This window comes from Panthera onca, chromosome E3, assembly GCF_046562875.1.
Source record: "Panthera onca isolate mPanOnc1 chromosome E3, mPanOnc1 haplotype 2, whole genome shotgun sequence".
Lineage (NCBI taxonomy): Eukaryota > Metazoa > Chordata > Mammalia > Carnivora > Felidae > Panthera > Panthera onca.
The window spans coordinates 29,711,166-29,728,557 of NC_138354.1; the positions used below are offsets into that span (position 1 = coordinate 29,711,166).

General features: G+C 44.0%; 2 protein-coding genes across 8 annotated transcripts in view; one reads left to right on the forward strand and one right to left on the reverse strand.

Moving 5' to 3' along the window:
• The window catches only part of BFAR (bifunctional apoptosis regulator), a 34,268-nt gene extending 25,943 nt beyond the window's left edge, over nucleotides 1-8,325 (reverse strand). For 2 of the 7 annotated variants that reach the window (XM_078440068.2, XM_060648565.3), the window contains exon 1: nucleotides 8,111-8,201. The gene's annotated coding sequence lies outside the window, so the exon portion shown is untranslated. The other 5 variants (XM_060648564.3, XM_060648566.3, XM_060648563.3 and 2 more) reach the window with 5 other exon arrangements.
• Nucleotides 8,326-11,940: 3,615 nt separating this feature from the next.
• Nucleotides 11,941-17,392, forward strand: part of PARN (poly(A)-specific ribonuclease) — a 166,500-nt gene continuing 161,048 nt past the window's right edge. Inside the window, exons 1-5 of the mRNA XM_078440069.2 lie at nucleotides 11,941-12,097; nucleotides 12,546-12,623; nucleotides 14,050-14,129; nucleotides 14,595-14,662; nucleotides 14,747-14,828. Coding sequence (XP_078296195.1) covers nucleotides 12,079-12,097; nucleotides 12,546-12,623; nucleotides 14,050-14,129; nucleotides 14,595-14,662; nucleotides 14,747-14,828 — 327 coding nt within the window. The 5' untranslated portion in view covers nucleotides 11,941-12,078. The remainder of the gene's footprint in view (nucleotides 12,098-12,545; nucleotides 12,624-14,049; nucleotides 14,130-14,594; nucleotides 14,663-14,746; nucleotides 14,829-17,392) is intronic.

Sequence of the window (17,392 nt, forward strand, 5' to 3'; positions counted from 1 at the left end):
GTCCTTATGAGGATGTAATATGAACTCTTGCCTAAAGGAAGTCGATAGGTTTTACTTAATTTTTTTAAGTCCTATTTAAGTAATCTCTACACCCAACGTGGGGCTTGAACTTACAACCCTGAGATCAAGAGTCGCATACTCCTCTAAGCCAGCCTGGCACCCCGGGAAATCTATAGTTTTTATTAGGCTCTCAAGGAGGACCAAGACCGAAATAAGGTTAAAAACTGTTTATCCACTAGGATAAAGACTTTTAAAATGTTCACCATCCCACTGGTCCTGGAGCGGTCACGATGAACCCAGGTGAGCCTTTCCACAGTGACATAGTATCACTGTCATGCACTCCCACCCTCTGGGTCCTGGAACAGTCTCAACACCAGTAGCCACCACTCCACTGTGGTGACATCTGGCCTTCAGGCAGGCTTTCACATGGTGTCCCTCTCTCCCTTTCTCTTGAATTAGGTGCCGGCCTTTAAAAAAAATCTGATTTCAGCCTGGGTGGCTCGGTCGGTTGAGCGTCCGACTTCAGCTCAGGTCACGATCTCACGGTCCGCGAGTTCGAGCCCCGCGTCGGGCTCTGGGCTGATGGCTCGGAGCCTGGAGCCTGCTTCTGATTCTGTGTCTCCCTCTCTTTCTGCCCCTCCCCCGTTCATGCTCTGTCTCTCTCTGTCCCAAAAATAAATAAACGTTAAAAAATTAAAAAAAAAAAAAAAAAAATCTGATTTCAGGGGCACCTGGCTGGCTCAGTTGGTTAAGCGTCTGACTTTGGCTCAGGTCATGATTTCACGGTTCATGAGTTTGAGCCCCGCATCAGGCTCTGTGCTGACAGCACGGGCCTGCTTGGATCCTCATGATCCCCCCCCCCCCCCCCCCCCCGCCTCTCCCTGGTTCTCCCTCCCACTCTCTCTCAAAAATAAACAAACAGGGGTGGCTCTGTCAGTTGAGCACCCGACTTCGGCTCAGGTCATGATCTCGTGGTTTGTGAGTTCGAGCCCCACGTCGGGCTCTGTGCTGACACCTCGGAGCCTGGAGCCTGCTTCGGATTCTGTGTCTCCCCGTCTCTCGGCCCCTCCCCTGCTCATGCTCTATCTTTCTCTGTCTCTCAATAATAAATAAATGTTAAAAAAATTAAAAAAAAATTTTTTTAATGTTTATTTCTGAAACAGAGAGAGACAGAGCATGAGTGGGGGAGGGGCAGAGAGAGAGGGAGACACAATCTGAAGCAGGCTCCAGGCTCCAGGCTCCCGGCTGTCAGCACAGAGTCTGACGTGGGGCTCGAACTCACAAACTGTGAGATCATGACCTGAGCCAAAGTCAGTCGCTCAACTGATTGAGCCACCCAGGCGCCCCTAAAAAATTAAAAAAAAAAAACAAAAACATTAAAAACTTTTTTTAAAAAGGAAAGGATACATGCACCTTTATAAAAAAATTTTTAAAAATTCAAAAAAAATCTGATTTCACATAAAAATGCAGACTCTTGGCTTCTCCTGAAAAAAATCCTATCAAGCAAGACTGGGATTGCATATGGAGTGACAAGAATCGTCACAAGCTGTGTAACTCAGCAGCTGCACTCTTCAGGGAGGGCCTATCTGCCCTGGTTTGCAAGTCCTTATCCACTTGTGTTCCTCCCCCGACCTCGGGGGGCTATTTGCATTTTCGTGACCCCTCCGTAGGTGAGGCCGGCAGAGTCTACTGATGAGCTTATGATGTTTCTGGGTTAACTGGTCTTAGGCTGGTAAGCTTTGGGAGTTCTATCAGCTGAGAGTCTCCCTGTCTCTGGATTTGCTGGCAGGTTGTTTATCATCATTGCTGAGAAAATGATTGCCTCTGAGGTCTTTCACCAAGTTTTCTGAGCTATTGCTTCTATTCTGTTACGGACCCTGAGGTCGGACACCCCTACTCGGCAGACTCCGTGTGTGAAAGGCTGTGGGTGAATCGGAGGGCAAGTCTAAAGATTCTAGGCTGGCTTTTTTTCTCATCATTTCCCCAGAGACCTAGGTCAAAATGAATGAAGAGTTTGTGGGCTCTTCTGTGAACCACATATTTAGTACAGGCGTTTAAAACGCCTGTTTTAATATTTTGGAGGTATTTACTTCCGGGTTCTGAGACACTGTAATTACACCACATTTTTTTTCCTTCTGTTTACTTGTATCATATAACAATGATGTATACTTCTCAGTTTTAAAGTCAGATGACACGTTCTGAGTGCCCCCCTTCACTACTTATGAGCCATGAGACTGTGGGCGAATTACTCCCTCTCTCTGAGTCTCACATGAGCATATAGAAGGCACGGGGTTCCCACTCCGACCTCACGGGGCCGTCGTGAGCATTAAGGAGACGCGTGTAGGCACCAGCACAAAAGGAGTATTCAGTAACTGTGGTCTCTTCTTCCACATCATGGTTCTGGCGGGACACTTCCCAAACCGTCCAAGTGAGGAATCCCAAAAGCTGTTCGCATGCTCAGGCCATATAATCAACAACTTATTCTGACATCTCATCAGTGTAACTTTTAAATGTTTATTTTTTTGGAGAGAGAGAGAGAGAGAGAGGGAGAGAGGGAGAGAGGGAGAGATCGGGAGTGGGGGAGGGGCAGAGAGACAGGGAGACAAAGAATCCCAAGCAGGCTTCCCACAGTCAGCGCAGAGCCCTTTGCGGGGCTCGAACCCACAAACCGTGAGATCATGATGTGAGCCGAAACCAAGAGTCAGATGCTTAACCGACCGAGCCACCTAGGTGCCCCTCACCAATGTAACTTTTAGAAACACCTGGAGAGATATTATTTCCTGAGGGAAACGCCATCTCTAAAATTTCAGGGTCAAGAAATGGCATCAAGTCTTAGAAAGCACGACATGAACGAACTGGGTCATTGAGCTTTTCTAAAATGTTCACGGGTCAGTTGTTGGCACAACTGACAGGAAACAATTATCACAGTGTCACGACTTGGGCAACTGCAAGAGCTCTAGCACTGGAACCTTTTCCGTGTTTCCGCAAGAAATACCTAACTGACATGGTACAGTTATCTGAAAAATCTCGGAAGGAAACAAAAGGCCTGGAATACCATATCCCAGCTATTCTGTGTGATTAAAGAACTGGCAATAAACGTGGCTATTGCTCCCTCGGAAGGAAAACTGACTTGGTCAAGTACCGATCTGTAGAATCATCTAGAGGAAGTGGTGGAAGGAGGTGGTGTCACTGCCATTAACTGTTTGATTCTTTACTCACCCCGAGGTCAATTAATACAGTAATTGTCATTGAGTTCAAAGAAGAATGCATTCATAATGAGTTTAAACGGAGGATTTTTATACCTCAGCTTATAAAGACTGCATGCAATGAATCACTAAATACTCCTGAAACCAATGCTACACTATATATTAACAGACTTGAATTTAAATAAATGAAATAAAGATGTCACATAGTGATAGTTAACTCTTTAGAAATCATAATCTTCAAACTACTTTGTTCAGTGACATATAATTATGGTTCTATCTTTTTGTTCAACAAGACGTTTATTGTGACGATAGTACATACCTAATGTTTTAGGAGTAATCTTTTGGAGGACTAATTTATTGGGATTCTAACCTGAAAAGAGGATCTCAATCACTACTTAGCCAAGATGTTTCCCTGCAAGAATAAAAAGATTTTGCCTTTATATCGTCTTTTAACTAGGTCATTTACTTCTCTTCATTACATATTACCTGACAGCAACGAAGAATGACAACCACTAGCATTTACTGAGAGCTTATCATGTGAAAGATGATCCTATGAGATGATTATTGCTCTCATCTCCACTTTACAGACGAGAAAATGGAGGCCTAGTTAATAGAGGACAGAGCCAGGTTTTAAACCATGGTCTGACTTCTGGGGTACCTGGGTGGCTCAGTCGGTTGAGCGTCCAACTTCAGGTCAGGTCATGATCTCACAGTTCGTGAGTTCGAGCCCCGCGTCGGGTTCTGTGCTGACAGCTCAGAGCCTGGAGCCTGCTTCGGATTCTATGTCTCCCTCTCTCTCTGCCCCTCCCCTGCTCATGCTCTGTCTCTCTCTCTCTCTCTGTCAAAAATAATTAAACATTAAAAAAAAATTAAAAAAAAATTTAAACCATGGTCTGACTTAAAGCCTGACCTCATAGCACTACATTATTCCAATAAGGTAACCAATACGTTATTGGTTCAAAGGATTAATTGGCCCCTCTATCCTACTACTACAAAAGCTGAGAAATCCAAACTGCAGAAAATAAACCAGGAAGGGACAACACCACTGCATTTCGGAACATGAACTCTGACTCGATGAGCATGGTGTTGCGTGAGACAAGCAGACGCAGTCACAAAAGAAACTGGGGTGAAGGGTGCTGGGTGGCTCAGCCGGTTGAGCATTAAAAACTCTTGATTTCTTGATTTCAGCTCAGGTCATGATCCCAGGGTGGTGGGATCGAGCCCTGCGTCTGACTCTGTGCTGAGCGTGGAGTCTGCTTAAAATTCTCTCTCTCCCCACCCCACCCCGCCATTCTCCCTCTCCCCCACTAGCACTCTCTCTAAAAGTTAACAGAAAGAAGGAAAGAAAGAAAGAAAGAAAGAAACAAACAAACAAACAAATAGTGGTGAGAGGAGTTGGGAACTCCCTTATTTCTGGCACCCCAGGTCTACTTCTGGGGACACCACTATAAACACGAGTAGAATACTACAGACATTTTAAATGTCCAAAGAGTGACCACACATTTCTAGTGACTGTGAAATGAAATGTGCCGAAATGTAAGCAAGGCAAAGGCCATACATGGCAAAAATAAGAGAATATTGTGTACACCTCTTGTAGGTGGCAGAAAGTGGCTTTCATGAACACAACAGAAGCACTTCCAGGCTCTTCCCATAAAAAATCTTGTCCAAAAATATTTTCTTTCTGGACGGAGTCAGACGTTACTAGGGCAAAGGTAGCTAGCTAGCGCACTGGCTGACGTGCTGCCTGAACTTTTGAGACCCCGTGATTCACTGCTCATGAGGGATGTTGGGCAAGACAAGAGAACACTGAGAAGAGTGTCCTGGCTCTCCCTAGAGACTCTTCTTTTGTTTATGTTATGTGGCGTATATTCAGCGACCTATCCTGTTTTAAATGCTGTAGATGTCCAATAACTTGGGATAAAAAAAAAAACTGATTAGAAACCATACTTTAATTATTGGTTTGAGTAGTCTCTCCTTCTCCAATCAAATTCTGAGCTTCTTGAGATGAGGAACCCAAGCCACAGAATTCTATCATCGTATTTGAAGTAGCTGGCACAAGGATGGGTTCTGGATACTTGTAGATGAAAATCAAATCAGCATATATCTGACTCCCTATCACAGTAATTTCTTAGAACCTCTGACATAATCATCTGAGTTTTGTGAACCTGAAATGAAAAAGGATATCTGACAGAGAGACTCAGGAATGTACATTTTATTTTATTTTATTTCATTTTATTATTTCTAAGTAAGTTCCATGCCCAGCATGGAGCCCAAAGCAGGGCTTGAATTCATGACCCTGAGGTCAAGACCTGAGCCAAGATCAAGAGTCAGATGCTTGGGGTGCCTGGGTGGCTTAGGTAGTTAAGTGTTTGATTCCAGCTCAGGTCATGATCTCAAAGTTTCATGCGTTCAAGCCCCGTGTCAGGCTCTGTGCGGACAGCTCAGAGCCTGGAGCCTGCTTTGGATTCTGTGTCTCCCTCTCTCTCTGCCCCTCCCTTGCTTGGGCTCTCTCTCAAAAATAAATAAATAAACTAAAAAAAAAAACAACAAAAAAACAAGAGTTGGATGCTTAACCGATGGAGCCACCCAGGTCCCCCAGAAGTGTACATTTTAAATAAGCCCCTTAGGAGATTCTTAATGCACACAGAAGTTTGGGAACTAGAGAGTTGCTACATACAAATAAATAAACACGTGTGTGCCTAAATGTATGTTTCAGACAAGGTATAGGTAACGTGTGAACAATATAAAGTTTAAATAACATTTTCAAGCTCATTTCCTCTACTCTCCAATCTCTCCTCTCTCCAGTGCCTGAATCATCCTGCTGTAGCAAGATTCTGATCAAACATTTCCTTTGCTCAAAACCGTCTTGACCGTGAAAAACTAAAACCCATAGTTGTAAGCTTGTCATTTAAGAATCTTTATGGTCCACAAATCAACAGAACTTTTTAATGAGGTCTTTTGTTTTTGTTTTAAGTAGGTTACATGCCCAATGTGGGGCTTTAACTCATGGCCCTGAGATTAAGAGTCACATGCACTACAGATTGAGCCAGCCAGGTACCCCAACACAACTTTTTAAACAAGAGCACATCATAAAAAAAAATAAAAAATAAAAAAAAAAAAAACCAAAAAACAAGAGCACAAAGTCTGGAGCCAGAATGATCGATTTCAAATCCCAGCTCACCAATCACTAGTGTGATATCAGGCAAGTCACTTAATCTGTGTGCCTCAGTTTCCTCATCTGTAAAACTGGGATATTAATACTACCTTACTGATGGGGTTGTTGATAGGATTAAATGAGTTAATAATACACGCACCGCACTCAGAATAGTGGCCAGCACATTAGTGCAAAGTAAACGTTAGTTATTACTATTATTACAATTATCCCCTACTACTCATCTACTCACACACTACACTTTGGTCCCATCTATTAATTCCTGCTCCTTGGGCATTTTTCCGTCACATTGTTTCCTTCATCTGTAACCCAGCTATGCACCATCTCTGGGTCAAAAGTGTTCAATTGACAAGACCCGAATCACCTGCCACTGGAAAGTCTTTAATGGCTAATTCCACTCACACCCAAATTAATCCTTCCTGCCTCTGTGCATTACTGTAACTTTTGTGTGTTTACTCATCTCCTAGACGGCTATTTCCCCTGAGAGGCTTGTATACTTAAAACGTTATGTTCCCAGGAATGGAGACCTGGGTGCCAAACAGGTCACATTTATTCTCCCTAAGCCTCATATTTCTCATTCATAAGTTCAGGATAATAATATCCACTCTGAAGGAGGTTTAAAATAACAAACTCTATCCATAGGTAGTCAAAGAAGAGTTCTGAATAGTGATAGAATGATTAATAGTTGCCCTTACTGATGTCAGCTACGTTACTGGCGTCAGTGCCAAGCACTGGAGGAGACAGTTTTTCCATCTCGTTTATGGAAACAGGCAGGGAAACGCAGAACACACCATACACCCGGACAGGCTGTTTACAAAACAGCCGGGACAAAAACAAACCAAACTACCTAACTCGCACGTGCGCTCTGCGCCGGCTCTGGGGCGTGTCCGGAGGACAGAGCAAACCTCTTTTCTATTGGCCTTTCAGAGGGTGACATCAAGACCACCCCCAAAGGACCGACCAATGGGCTTTAGCGGGGAGGACCCAACGGCGACAGCTGAGGGCATGACTGTGTCTGGACTTTATCACCTCTCCACCAAAGTTGGGGGGCCGTCTCCTGCCCCGCCAAAGAGCCTCGGCTAGACACAGCCTGATCTTCATTTACCCCTCTTTATATTTTCTTTTAACGAGAACTTTTTGTACAAGTTCCCATTAGAAGCCGTGAGCATGGAATCATAACAGCTGTGTTCTAGCCTAACCCTAGTGCGACTCTGGGGTTTCACTTTCCCTTTTGTGCGCGTCCGTTACCCTATTTTATAACGGGAGCAATCGTTCCGCGTTAGGGCAGGAACTGCCTCTCCAATCAGACCCGTAGCTCAGTCTAGCACGAACCTGATCAATTCTGGACGCGCAACCAACGGCTGCGGCAAGAGCTCCTGAGGGGCAGGCGTCCCTTCGTTCCACTCCAAAATGTGTGGAAGCGATGCCTCCTCCCTCCCGCCCTGGGGAGATCTTGGAGCAGTAGGCTCTGACCCTGACCCCTGAGGGGACGCAGGCAAGTCCCGGCGATCCGCCCTGCCGACGTAGGGCTCTCGGGAAAGGACGGAGAAGTTGGCCACACGGGGTCCGGGCCCGGTGGCCGAGACCGCGGATGCTTAGGACTCGGGCCTGGGCGAGGAAAGCCCTGCGGACCAGCTTCTCTAACCCGTTCCCCCCACAGCCGTCCTCAATACGCCGCCCCGAAATGCAGCCCGGGCCTCCCTTTGCCCTTTCCCGCCACGCTGGAGCTTACCACTCTGTTCCTTCCGGGCCCACCCGGCCGCCGCCCGCCTCCCGGACCCCCACGGAAGCAGAGGAAGAGGTGGCCACTTCACTTCCGGAAGTAACCGAAGACTTACTGGGGAGAAGAGTGCCCCGGCCCACGACCATAGAGGAGAAGCCGCACTCTTCTCCCAACCCTCTCAACCCCGCGACCTCCCCGCTGCCTAGAGCGGCCACTCCCCGGCCGAGGATTTCGGCGCATGCGTGCCACCGTCAGCCCCGCCCGTTCCTCTCTAGAAATAAACTCGGGGCCACGGTGGCGTTACACCCAGAGGGTGAGGCGGGTGTCTGGTTCAGGTTTTCTTGGGAGGTTGTTTCTGTGTCTGGAGGAAACAGCTTTACCCAGAACTTAAATAAGACCCAACTGTACTCTCCACAAAGATTTTTTTGCAGAAAATCCCAGGACTTTGGCGGAAGTTCTCTTTGTAGTGTTAAAAACGGGAATTAAAGTGACTTTATGAACCTTTTTTTCTCCCATTGTCTCGGGGCGTTGAGAATTAATGCTGGGTGTTTTTAAACCACTGGCCTGGAGTTTGTTAAACTGATCATTTGGAGTGACATTTTCTTTCTAACATAACAGATTGGCAAGGAATTAAAAGACTGGTCCTATGCTAGGGCAGGGAGTGTGTGAACTCGTTTTCTGGAGGGTAATTAGTGTCAGTGTGTATGTGTGTGTGATACGACATAAAATTTACCATTTTAACCATTTTTTAAGTGTACAGTTTAGTGGCATTCAGTACTTTCACGTAGTTGTACATCTATCATCAGCATCCATCTCCAGGACTTTTTCACGTTAGCAAACTGAAAATCCATACTCATTAAACATTTCCAACCCGCACTTTCTCTCCAGCCTCTGGGAACCACCTTTCCACCCTGTGTCTTCGTGAATGTGACTTCGCTAGGTACTTCACGTGAGTGGCATCATACTGTATTTGTCTTTTTGTGACTGGCTTATTTCACTTAGCATAATATCCTTAAGGTTTATCCACCTTGTAACGTGTCAGAATGTCCTTCCTTTGTAAGGCTCGATAACATTCCATTCTAAGTATATACAACTTTTTGTTTATTTATCTGTTAATGGACACTGGGTTGTTTCCACCCTTTGGCTATTGTGAATAGTGCCACTAAGAACATGTGTGTGCAAATACCTATTCAAGCCTCTGCTTTCAATATTTTTAGGTGCATGCCCAAAAGTGGAATTGCTGCATTACATGATAATTCTATTTAAAATTTTTTTCAGAATCTCCATACTGTTTTCCACAGCGGCCACACCATTTTAGCTTGCCACCAACAGCACACAAGGGTTTCAATTTCTCAGCGAAGGGATGTGAAAGGATTGGAAAAAAAGAAAGGCAGCTCTTTCTGCCCACAGGTCCTGTCCCAGTGCTTTAATAAAACCACCCTTTTTTTGCGTCAAAAAAAGGGGAGGGGATGGGAAAGGATATCTCATTACTGTTTTGATTTGTGTTAGTGATGCTGAACATCTTTTCATGTGCTTACTGGTGATTTGTACATCTTTGGGGAAATGTTTATTGAAGACCTTTGACTATTTTTTAATCAGGTTGCTTTTTGTCATTGAATTGTAGGAGTCCTTTATGTATTGCGGATATTAGTCCCTTATCAGATATACAGTTTGCAAATATTTTCTCCCGTTACATGGGTTGCGTTTTCACTTCGATGACAGTATCCTTTCCCTTATGCACAAGTGTCATAAATTTTGATGTCTGATTCATCTATTTTTTCTTTTGCTGCCTGTGCTTTGGGTATCATATTTAAACAATAAAATCATTGCCGAATACAATGTGAGGAGGCTTTTGCTTTATGTTTTCTTCTAAGAGTCTTATAGTTTCACCTCTTACATTTAGATGTTTCATCTATTTTGAGTTAATTTTTTAAAATGTTTATTTATTTCTTTAGAGAGAGAGAGCGCATGTGTGAGCAGGGGAGCGGCAGAGAGAGAGGGAGAGAGACCCAAGCAGGCTCCTCTCTCTCAGTGCAGAGTGTGGGGCTCAATCCCACAAACCTTGAGATCATGACCTGAGCTGAAATCAAGTCAGACACTTAACCAACTGAGCCACCCAGGTGCCCATATTTTGAGTTAATTTTTATTTTATATATAATTTTTATTTGGTATAAAGTAAGGATCCAACTTCATTCTCTCCCATGTGGACATCCAGTGTTCCCAACACTATCACTGGCAAGACTGTTCTTTTCCCACCGAGTGATTTCAGCACACTTGTAAATCATATGTCCTTAAATGCAAGGGTTTATTTGGGGGAGGGTCTCTATTTCATTGGTTTCTAGGTTTTTCTTTATGCCAATACCACACTGTTCTGACTACTGTAGCTTTGTAGCAAGTTTTGATATTTATTTAAATTACTTAAATTTTATTTAAATTACTTAAAATTACTTATTTAAAATTATTTAAATTACTTAAAATGTAAATTTAAGTGCCATATATGTTCAGTACTTTCTGTATTTGACTTTTTTTTTTTTTTTTAAGTAGACTTCACACCCAGTGTGGAGCCTAAAGCAGGGCTTGGGCTCATGACCCTGAGATGAAGACCTGGGCTGAGATCAAGAGTCGGACGCTTAGCTGACTGAACCACCCAGGCACCCTGTATTGCACTTTTTAAGCCGAAACAAAAAAAAGGCAGAGAAATATTTCAAGCCTGAGGTTCGACTACTTATCATATTTTTCTCCTTCCCATTTCCCCTGAACTCTAGAATTCACATTTACTCTCCGCTGTTCACATTAAGATAGTTGACATAATTACCTATATGTAAATTTCCACTGAATGAGGCAAGGGAAATGAATTTGTTGAGGGAATTGGTGGGGAAAATATGGCCAGACTCTTATGTGTTCTTTAGAATATTTAATACTGCATTTTGGTGGGGAAATGGTCATTTTTTTTTTTTTTTCAAAAAACAGAACGGATTTTGTACTCAATAAATGTCAAAGTAAGGTGTGAACGCAAGGGAATTGTGGCAAGGCACAACTCTAATCCTGTCTTACATTGACGCAGCACTCTACACTTCACAGACATCATCACCTATCCTCAAGCCTATTTAGTGGATGAGAAGATCGAGGTGTAGGAATGATGAATACGTTCCAAACCTAATTAATGGCAAAGGTAGCCTTTGAAAGCTGGTCTTTTAACCAACTACATAGTCGGCTTTTGTGAAAGATGAAAGTGAATTCATTCACTCAGCTATGTTTATCGAGCATCTACTATGTATCGACACCGTTGTAGGCTCTGGGGATCCACAGTATACTCCAAACCAACCAAACCAAGACTTCGTCTATTTTGTTCGCCAGTCCCAGTGGCTAGTGCAGTAGGTCTCAGCTTTGTATTCTCTTCACCTCTCTTAGGTAACCCTCCCTCCAGTTATCCGGCCCCCGCTCCCCGCCATTATTTTTATTGCAGCACCGGGCTCTCGCTCTTCATAGCGCTGATTGTGTTTCCAAGTGGCAAGTTTGATACCTGCCTGACTTTCCCCCTTTTCCCCCAAGTTAAGCTCCAAAGGGGCAAAGATTTTGTCTCCTCTGTTCAACACTGTATCCCCACCCGTTTGAGAGCGCCTGGCGCATAATATCGCCAGTAAATATTTGTTCACCAATTGAGCGTGAAGACATGATTATTTCTTAATCTGAACTTGCCGTCCCACGTCTGGCCTCGCAAGTTAGCCCACGTCTTGGCGATTTCCATAGCCACGCCCCTTCTCCAGCCCTGAAGTAGTGAAAGGATCCCAGGCTGGCCCCGCCCCCGCCGCTGACGCAGACACACGTGACGCGCGCCGGCGCGCGCTGTTTCCGGAAGTCGCCGCCGCGGTCTCCGCCGCTTCTGCCTTCGCTGCTGCTGCGGTCCCAGCGGAACTTTTCGTGTAGAACGGCCGAGGCGGGCCCAGGCGGGGCCGGGGTTCCGGCCACTCTGCAGAATGGAGATAATCAGGAGCAGTGCGTGTCGCGCCGTGCATCACCCCGAGACTCAAGGCCCCCTCACCCGGCCTGCTAGGCCCAGACCAGCGCCGGTGTGCTTGGTGGGGCCTGGGGCTGAAGCATCCCCTCAGGGGTTTGCCTCCCCTGAAGTCTGTGAGCTTTAGGGGGTCTTGTCCCTGCCTTGTCCTGCCTTGTCCTGCCCGGGCGTCCCCCAGGGCTGTGTGCCTCTGTGGCCCGTGCACCCTCGGGGCTGGTCTTCCTCCGGCCCACGCACCCACTGGGGACTTGATCCCCTCCCACTATGCACCCCTCGGGGACTTGATACTCTGTCTTGTTTATCCCTCTAGGACTTATCCTCCTCCCGCCTGAGGCCTCAGGATCTTCCCAGCCCTTTCCTTTCCCATTAGGAGCTCTTGGGCAGGAAGCCCGGCCATCGGTTCTGAGCCTCTTCTCGGTTTCTCCGCAGATTTTAAGAGTAATCTTCAAAAAGTGTACCAGGCCATAGAGGAGGCCGACTTCTTCGCCATCGATGGGGAGTTTTCAGGTATCCCTCGCTTGCAAGCTGGGGGCTAGCGATGCATAGCCAAGGCTCCTCGTGACCCTCTGATTCCCCTCCCCCCCTCCCCCCCACTTCTGCCTGCTGGCCCCTCCTGTTTGTGGCCTTGGGCGTTGGTTAAAGGAGTCTCAACGATTTCTCTTAAGCGTTTCAGAGGCATGGAAGACGTGCACTGGGTTTGTGAGGGTTACAGATAGAGATTATAGTTTTGGTGCAGCTTAAAACTGACATGCACGTGGTAGGGTAAAGGTCAGGCTTTTTTGTACGTATGATAAAATATACATCACTAAAATTTACTGTTTTATTTTTTCTAAAGGTTTTATTATTTTTTAAGTAATCTCTGTACCCAGGGTGAGACTCGAACTTACAACCCCGGAGATAGTCACCTGCTCCACCAAGTGAGCCAGCCAGGTTCCCCTAAAATCTTACTATTTTAACCATCTTTAAGTGGTTTTACAGTTCAGTGGCATTAAGCACATCCACATTGTCTTGCATCCATCTCCAAAATTTTTCCATTTTATCAAACTGGTATTCTACTAATTGGACAGTAACTCCATTTTTCCCTCCCCACTGCCTCTGGCAGCCATTATTTCTGTCTTCTATGAATTTGACTATTCTAGGCACTTCCTGTAGGTGGAATCATCCAATATTTTTCCTTTATGACTGACTTTAGCGTCAGGCTCCTGGAGGTAATGAAGGTTTGTCTTTATGCATTAGTGGAAGTGTTCATTGCCTACCTCCGCATGGGTGTATATGTGTGTGTAATGCTTTACCAACACTTACAGGTGCAAAGTGTTTTTCTCCCCCCTTTGGATGAAAGACTAATTTCTGAGTTTTTGAAGTCAGCGTGAACAATTGCTATAGATAGCCACTTTTGCTAGCAGATTTTATATGTTAAAAACACTTCGGACCTTTCTAAAGGAAATATGTTCCTTACCTTTAAGCATGAAGTGTTTAGCTGGAGTCAGTTCACTGAGAAGCTGTGTTTTCACCAGAAATAAGTTTTCTCTTTGACCTTCAAAATTCCTTTGTTGTGTATAGATCTTTCTCCAAACTGTTAATCAAGACGTACTCTAGCAATAATATACGTCATGATTCCTTGATGTCTGATTATGCATTAATCCTTTTGAAAGCAGAAAACTTAATTAATTATAGAGATTGGTTTCTTAAGTCATTACTGTGTTTTGAAACCTATTTTAGACCCTGGAACTGGGTCTAAATTGAAGCATTTACATCTCTGAATTCGTTATTACAGAGTTCAGCTTGATGGCCAGTGAAATTAATACTAATTTTGAAAAAGTGAAGTAAGGAGTGCTTTCAAGTAATCTTAATTCATAAGAAAATGAAATTACACAGCCTTTGAATAGTTGACCTTTTTATATTAGTGTTAAAATTTTTTATCTATTAAAATTAGGAATCAGTGATGGACCTTCAGTCACTGCATTAACAAATGGTTTTGACACTCCAGAAGAAAGGTATCAGAAGCTTAAAAAAGTAAGTGAAAATCTTTTTTTCCCCCACATTGGTCTTCCTTATGTTGAATCGTAAAGAAACGTTGTCATAAACTTGCACGTTAACTTCTCTACCCCAGCTGTGAAATGATATTTTAGTGATGTTAAAAAACAACAGCAAAAATAATTGTTTGCTGGAAAACATTTGGGGAAGGTTTACTATTTTCATTGTTAATTTGATTGATAGGAAATATGATGGGGTGATAGTAATCGTTTGCAGATCGGCCTACTGTGATGCTCTGGTTGGTGGATAGGTGGTTAATCAGGAAAAATATTAAGAAGCATTTATAAGTTAACGCTTCTGACATAAAAGGTGTAGCCTGTTGTAATCGGAAGTATTCTGCTAAAAGTCCAATTGAGTAGTTAGAAACCCCACCTGACTGAGTGTACTCTTGTCACATTGAATATACAGCACTGATTTGACAGGTGTTTTGTTTCCCTTTTCCAGCATTCCATGGACTTTTTGCTGTTTCAGTTTGGCCTTTGCACTTTTAAGTATGACTACACAGATTCAAAGTAGGTTGTTTTAACAAGCAGTGGATTTCTTTTCTCGTGCTATAATGTAACCCACTAAGTCCCCTTTTATCTTATTTCCCCCAGGTATATAACGAAGTCATTTAACTTCTATGTTTTCCCGAAACCCTTCAATAGATCCTCGCCAGATGTCAAGTTTGTTTGTCAGGTTGGTAGCAGAATTGATTTTCTTCTGTTATGAATTGTTGATGAGGCAGTATGGAAACGTGGAATCAGAATTCTTTTTTAAAATTCGGTTCTACTACTACCTTTGGGCTTTCGGCAAGCCGTTCCACCTCTCTGACTTGCAGTTTTAGGGTTGTGAATGAACAACACTGCTGTCTTCCTCTTTGCTTCAGAATCAAGGGATAAGAGCAAGAAATAGGCAGATGGAAACCAGAACACGAGGTGTATCGTGAGCAAAGCTGACTTTGGGAACATGGCTTTGTTGGGGACTTTTAACGTCTGGCCCCTGATTTGAACCCATAGATCAGGTCCTTCAGGCTTCTTCCCACCCCTTTATCTTTGTTCCCATCTCTAAGGGTGGAGCTTTATTTTCCAGAGGAATAAGTTTGTGTGTATCTCCTTTAAAAAGAGAAAACCCAGTTGGGATGAGTACTGGATGTTGTATATAAGCCAGTTTGATAATAAATTGTATTAAAAAAATAATAAATAAAAAGAGAGAACCCAGAAGGGGCTACATTGCATACATATGCTTATTTCTTTTTCCCAAGTTTCCCAGTTAGGAAAAAGAGTCCACGGTTTGCCCCTGAGGAGGAGAGGGCATACTTTCTGAGCCAAGGTAAGGATACAGGGAGGTTCCCCTTTAGAACATCACCTTTAGAATTGGAACCCATCTGTTTGACACTAAATATCAGTTTCCTCTTCCTGTACTCTTAATAATCTGTGATAGTGATAAGGAGGGTGTGAAAAAGCTGTGTAGTATATGGAAATGTGATTAGGGCTGAGGGTCGATCTTGTTTTCCCTTCCAATCTTATGTGCTCGCTTCTCTCCGGGTGGCATCATTAGTTCATGTGAGTCTTGCCATCCTTCCCTTCTCCTCCACGTAAGTAGGAACACAGCTGGGAAAGCCTGGGGGGTAGGCTTCTGAGTGACTGAGCCGTACCAGATTCTTTGTGTAATATGGCAAGAGAGAAACAAGTGAAATAATGAGTTATTCATATGTCTGGGGCTGAAGAGAAAAGGTGAAGGCAGTTTTGGTCTTGTAACCTGGCTTCTCAAGTTACCAAGTAGGCCTTTATTCAGCAATTGGTTGATAACTACTTAACAATTCCCTTAGTAGGGGATACTAATGAGACAGTATTTATAGATTCTAAAGTTTTCCAGCAGTACCAGGAGAAGACAGAAATGTAAGTGGGTTCTATGGCTTTAGCCGGGAGTCAGTCAGGCAAAAGTGGACATTGGTTATGAGACACCTTTGGATGATGCTTTTTCTAAAATGCCACCACAAGTACAGTTATTCTAGGAGATCCAGTAGAAGTGAATCAGAAGAATCTATCTACCTGTTGTACAACGCTATTCTGTGGCTACACCTGGAATATTTAATGCAATCTAGTTGCTAGCCACTCCCTAAAAAAAATACGATAGATTTGAACAGGCTAGAGACCCCTGTCTAAAATGGACAATGGGATAAGCGTGTTAACAGTGTTTTAGTCTGAAAAAGCGAAGGCAGAGAAAAGATTTACACTCAGTATGAACTTGTGAATTGTTTGGCTGGAGTGAAGGATAGTATTTTTGGGACATCTGGGTGGCTCAGCCAGTTAAGTGTCCGACTTCGGCTCAAGTCGTGATCTCATGGTTCGTGGGTTCGAGCCCTGTGTGGGGCTTTGTGCTCACAGCTCAGAGCCTGGAGCCTGTTTCAGATTCTGTGTCTCCCTCTCTCTCTCTGCCCCTCCCCTGCTCATTCTCTCTCTCTCTCTCTCTCTCTCTCTCAAAAATAAAACACTAAAAAAATTTAAAAATTAAAAACAAAACAAAATATGAGATCATGACCTGAGGGCCAAAATCAAGAGTCAGACGTTCGATCCACTGAGACACCCAGGTGCCCCCATGTTTCGCTTTCAATATGGTATTCAATAAATTACATGACATACTTAATGCCATATTATAAAATGCTTTGTGTTAGATGATTTTGCCCAATAGCAAGCTAACGTAAGTGTTCTGAGCACGCGTAAGATAGGCTAGGCTAAGCTGCAATGTTCAGTGGGTCAGGTATACTAAAAGCAGTTTCAACTTAACACTATTTTCGACTTAGAGTGGGTTTATTGGGGCATGCACCATCGTAAGTGGAAGAAGTTCTGTGTGTGTCTACATGTATGTAAAAGCTAGAAAAAAGGAGTGAGATGGGGAAGGAGGTGGCACGTGGAAGAGGGTATTAAAAAAAGAAACTCGTTTCTTACTCTAGAGTCAGGAGTGTTTTCATATGTCACAGTCGTTTACGTATTATTGTCAGTGAATTCAACATTTGATGTTCAGCTAGAAAAATGGAGAGAAAGAGATGAAAACAATGTGAATGCCTAAATATAGATGGTTGCCAGAGGGGAAGGAGGTAGGTGGATGGGCAAAGTGGGTGAAGGGGAGTGGAAGGTACAGGCTTCTGGTCATGGAATGAGCAAGCCATGGCAACAAAAGGTACAGCATAGGGAACGCAGTCAGTGATGTTGTAATACTTTTGGAGGGTGACACGTGGTAGCTACCCTTGTGAGCACAGC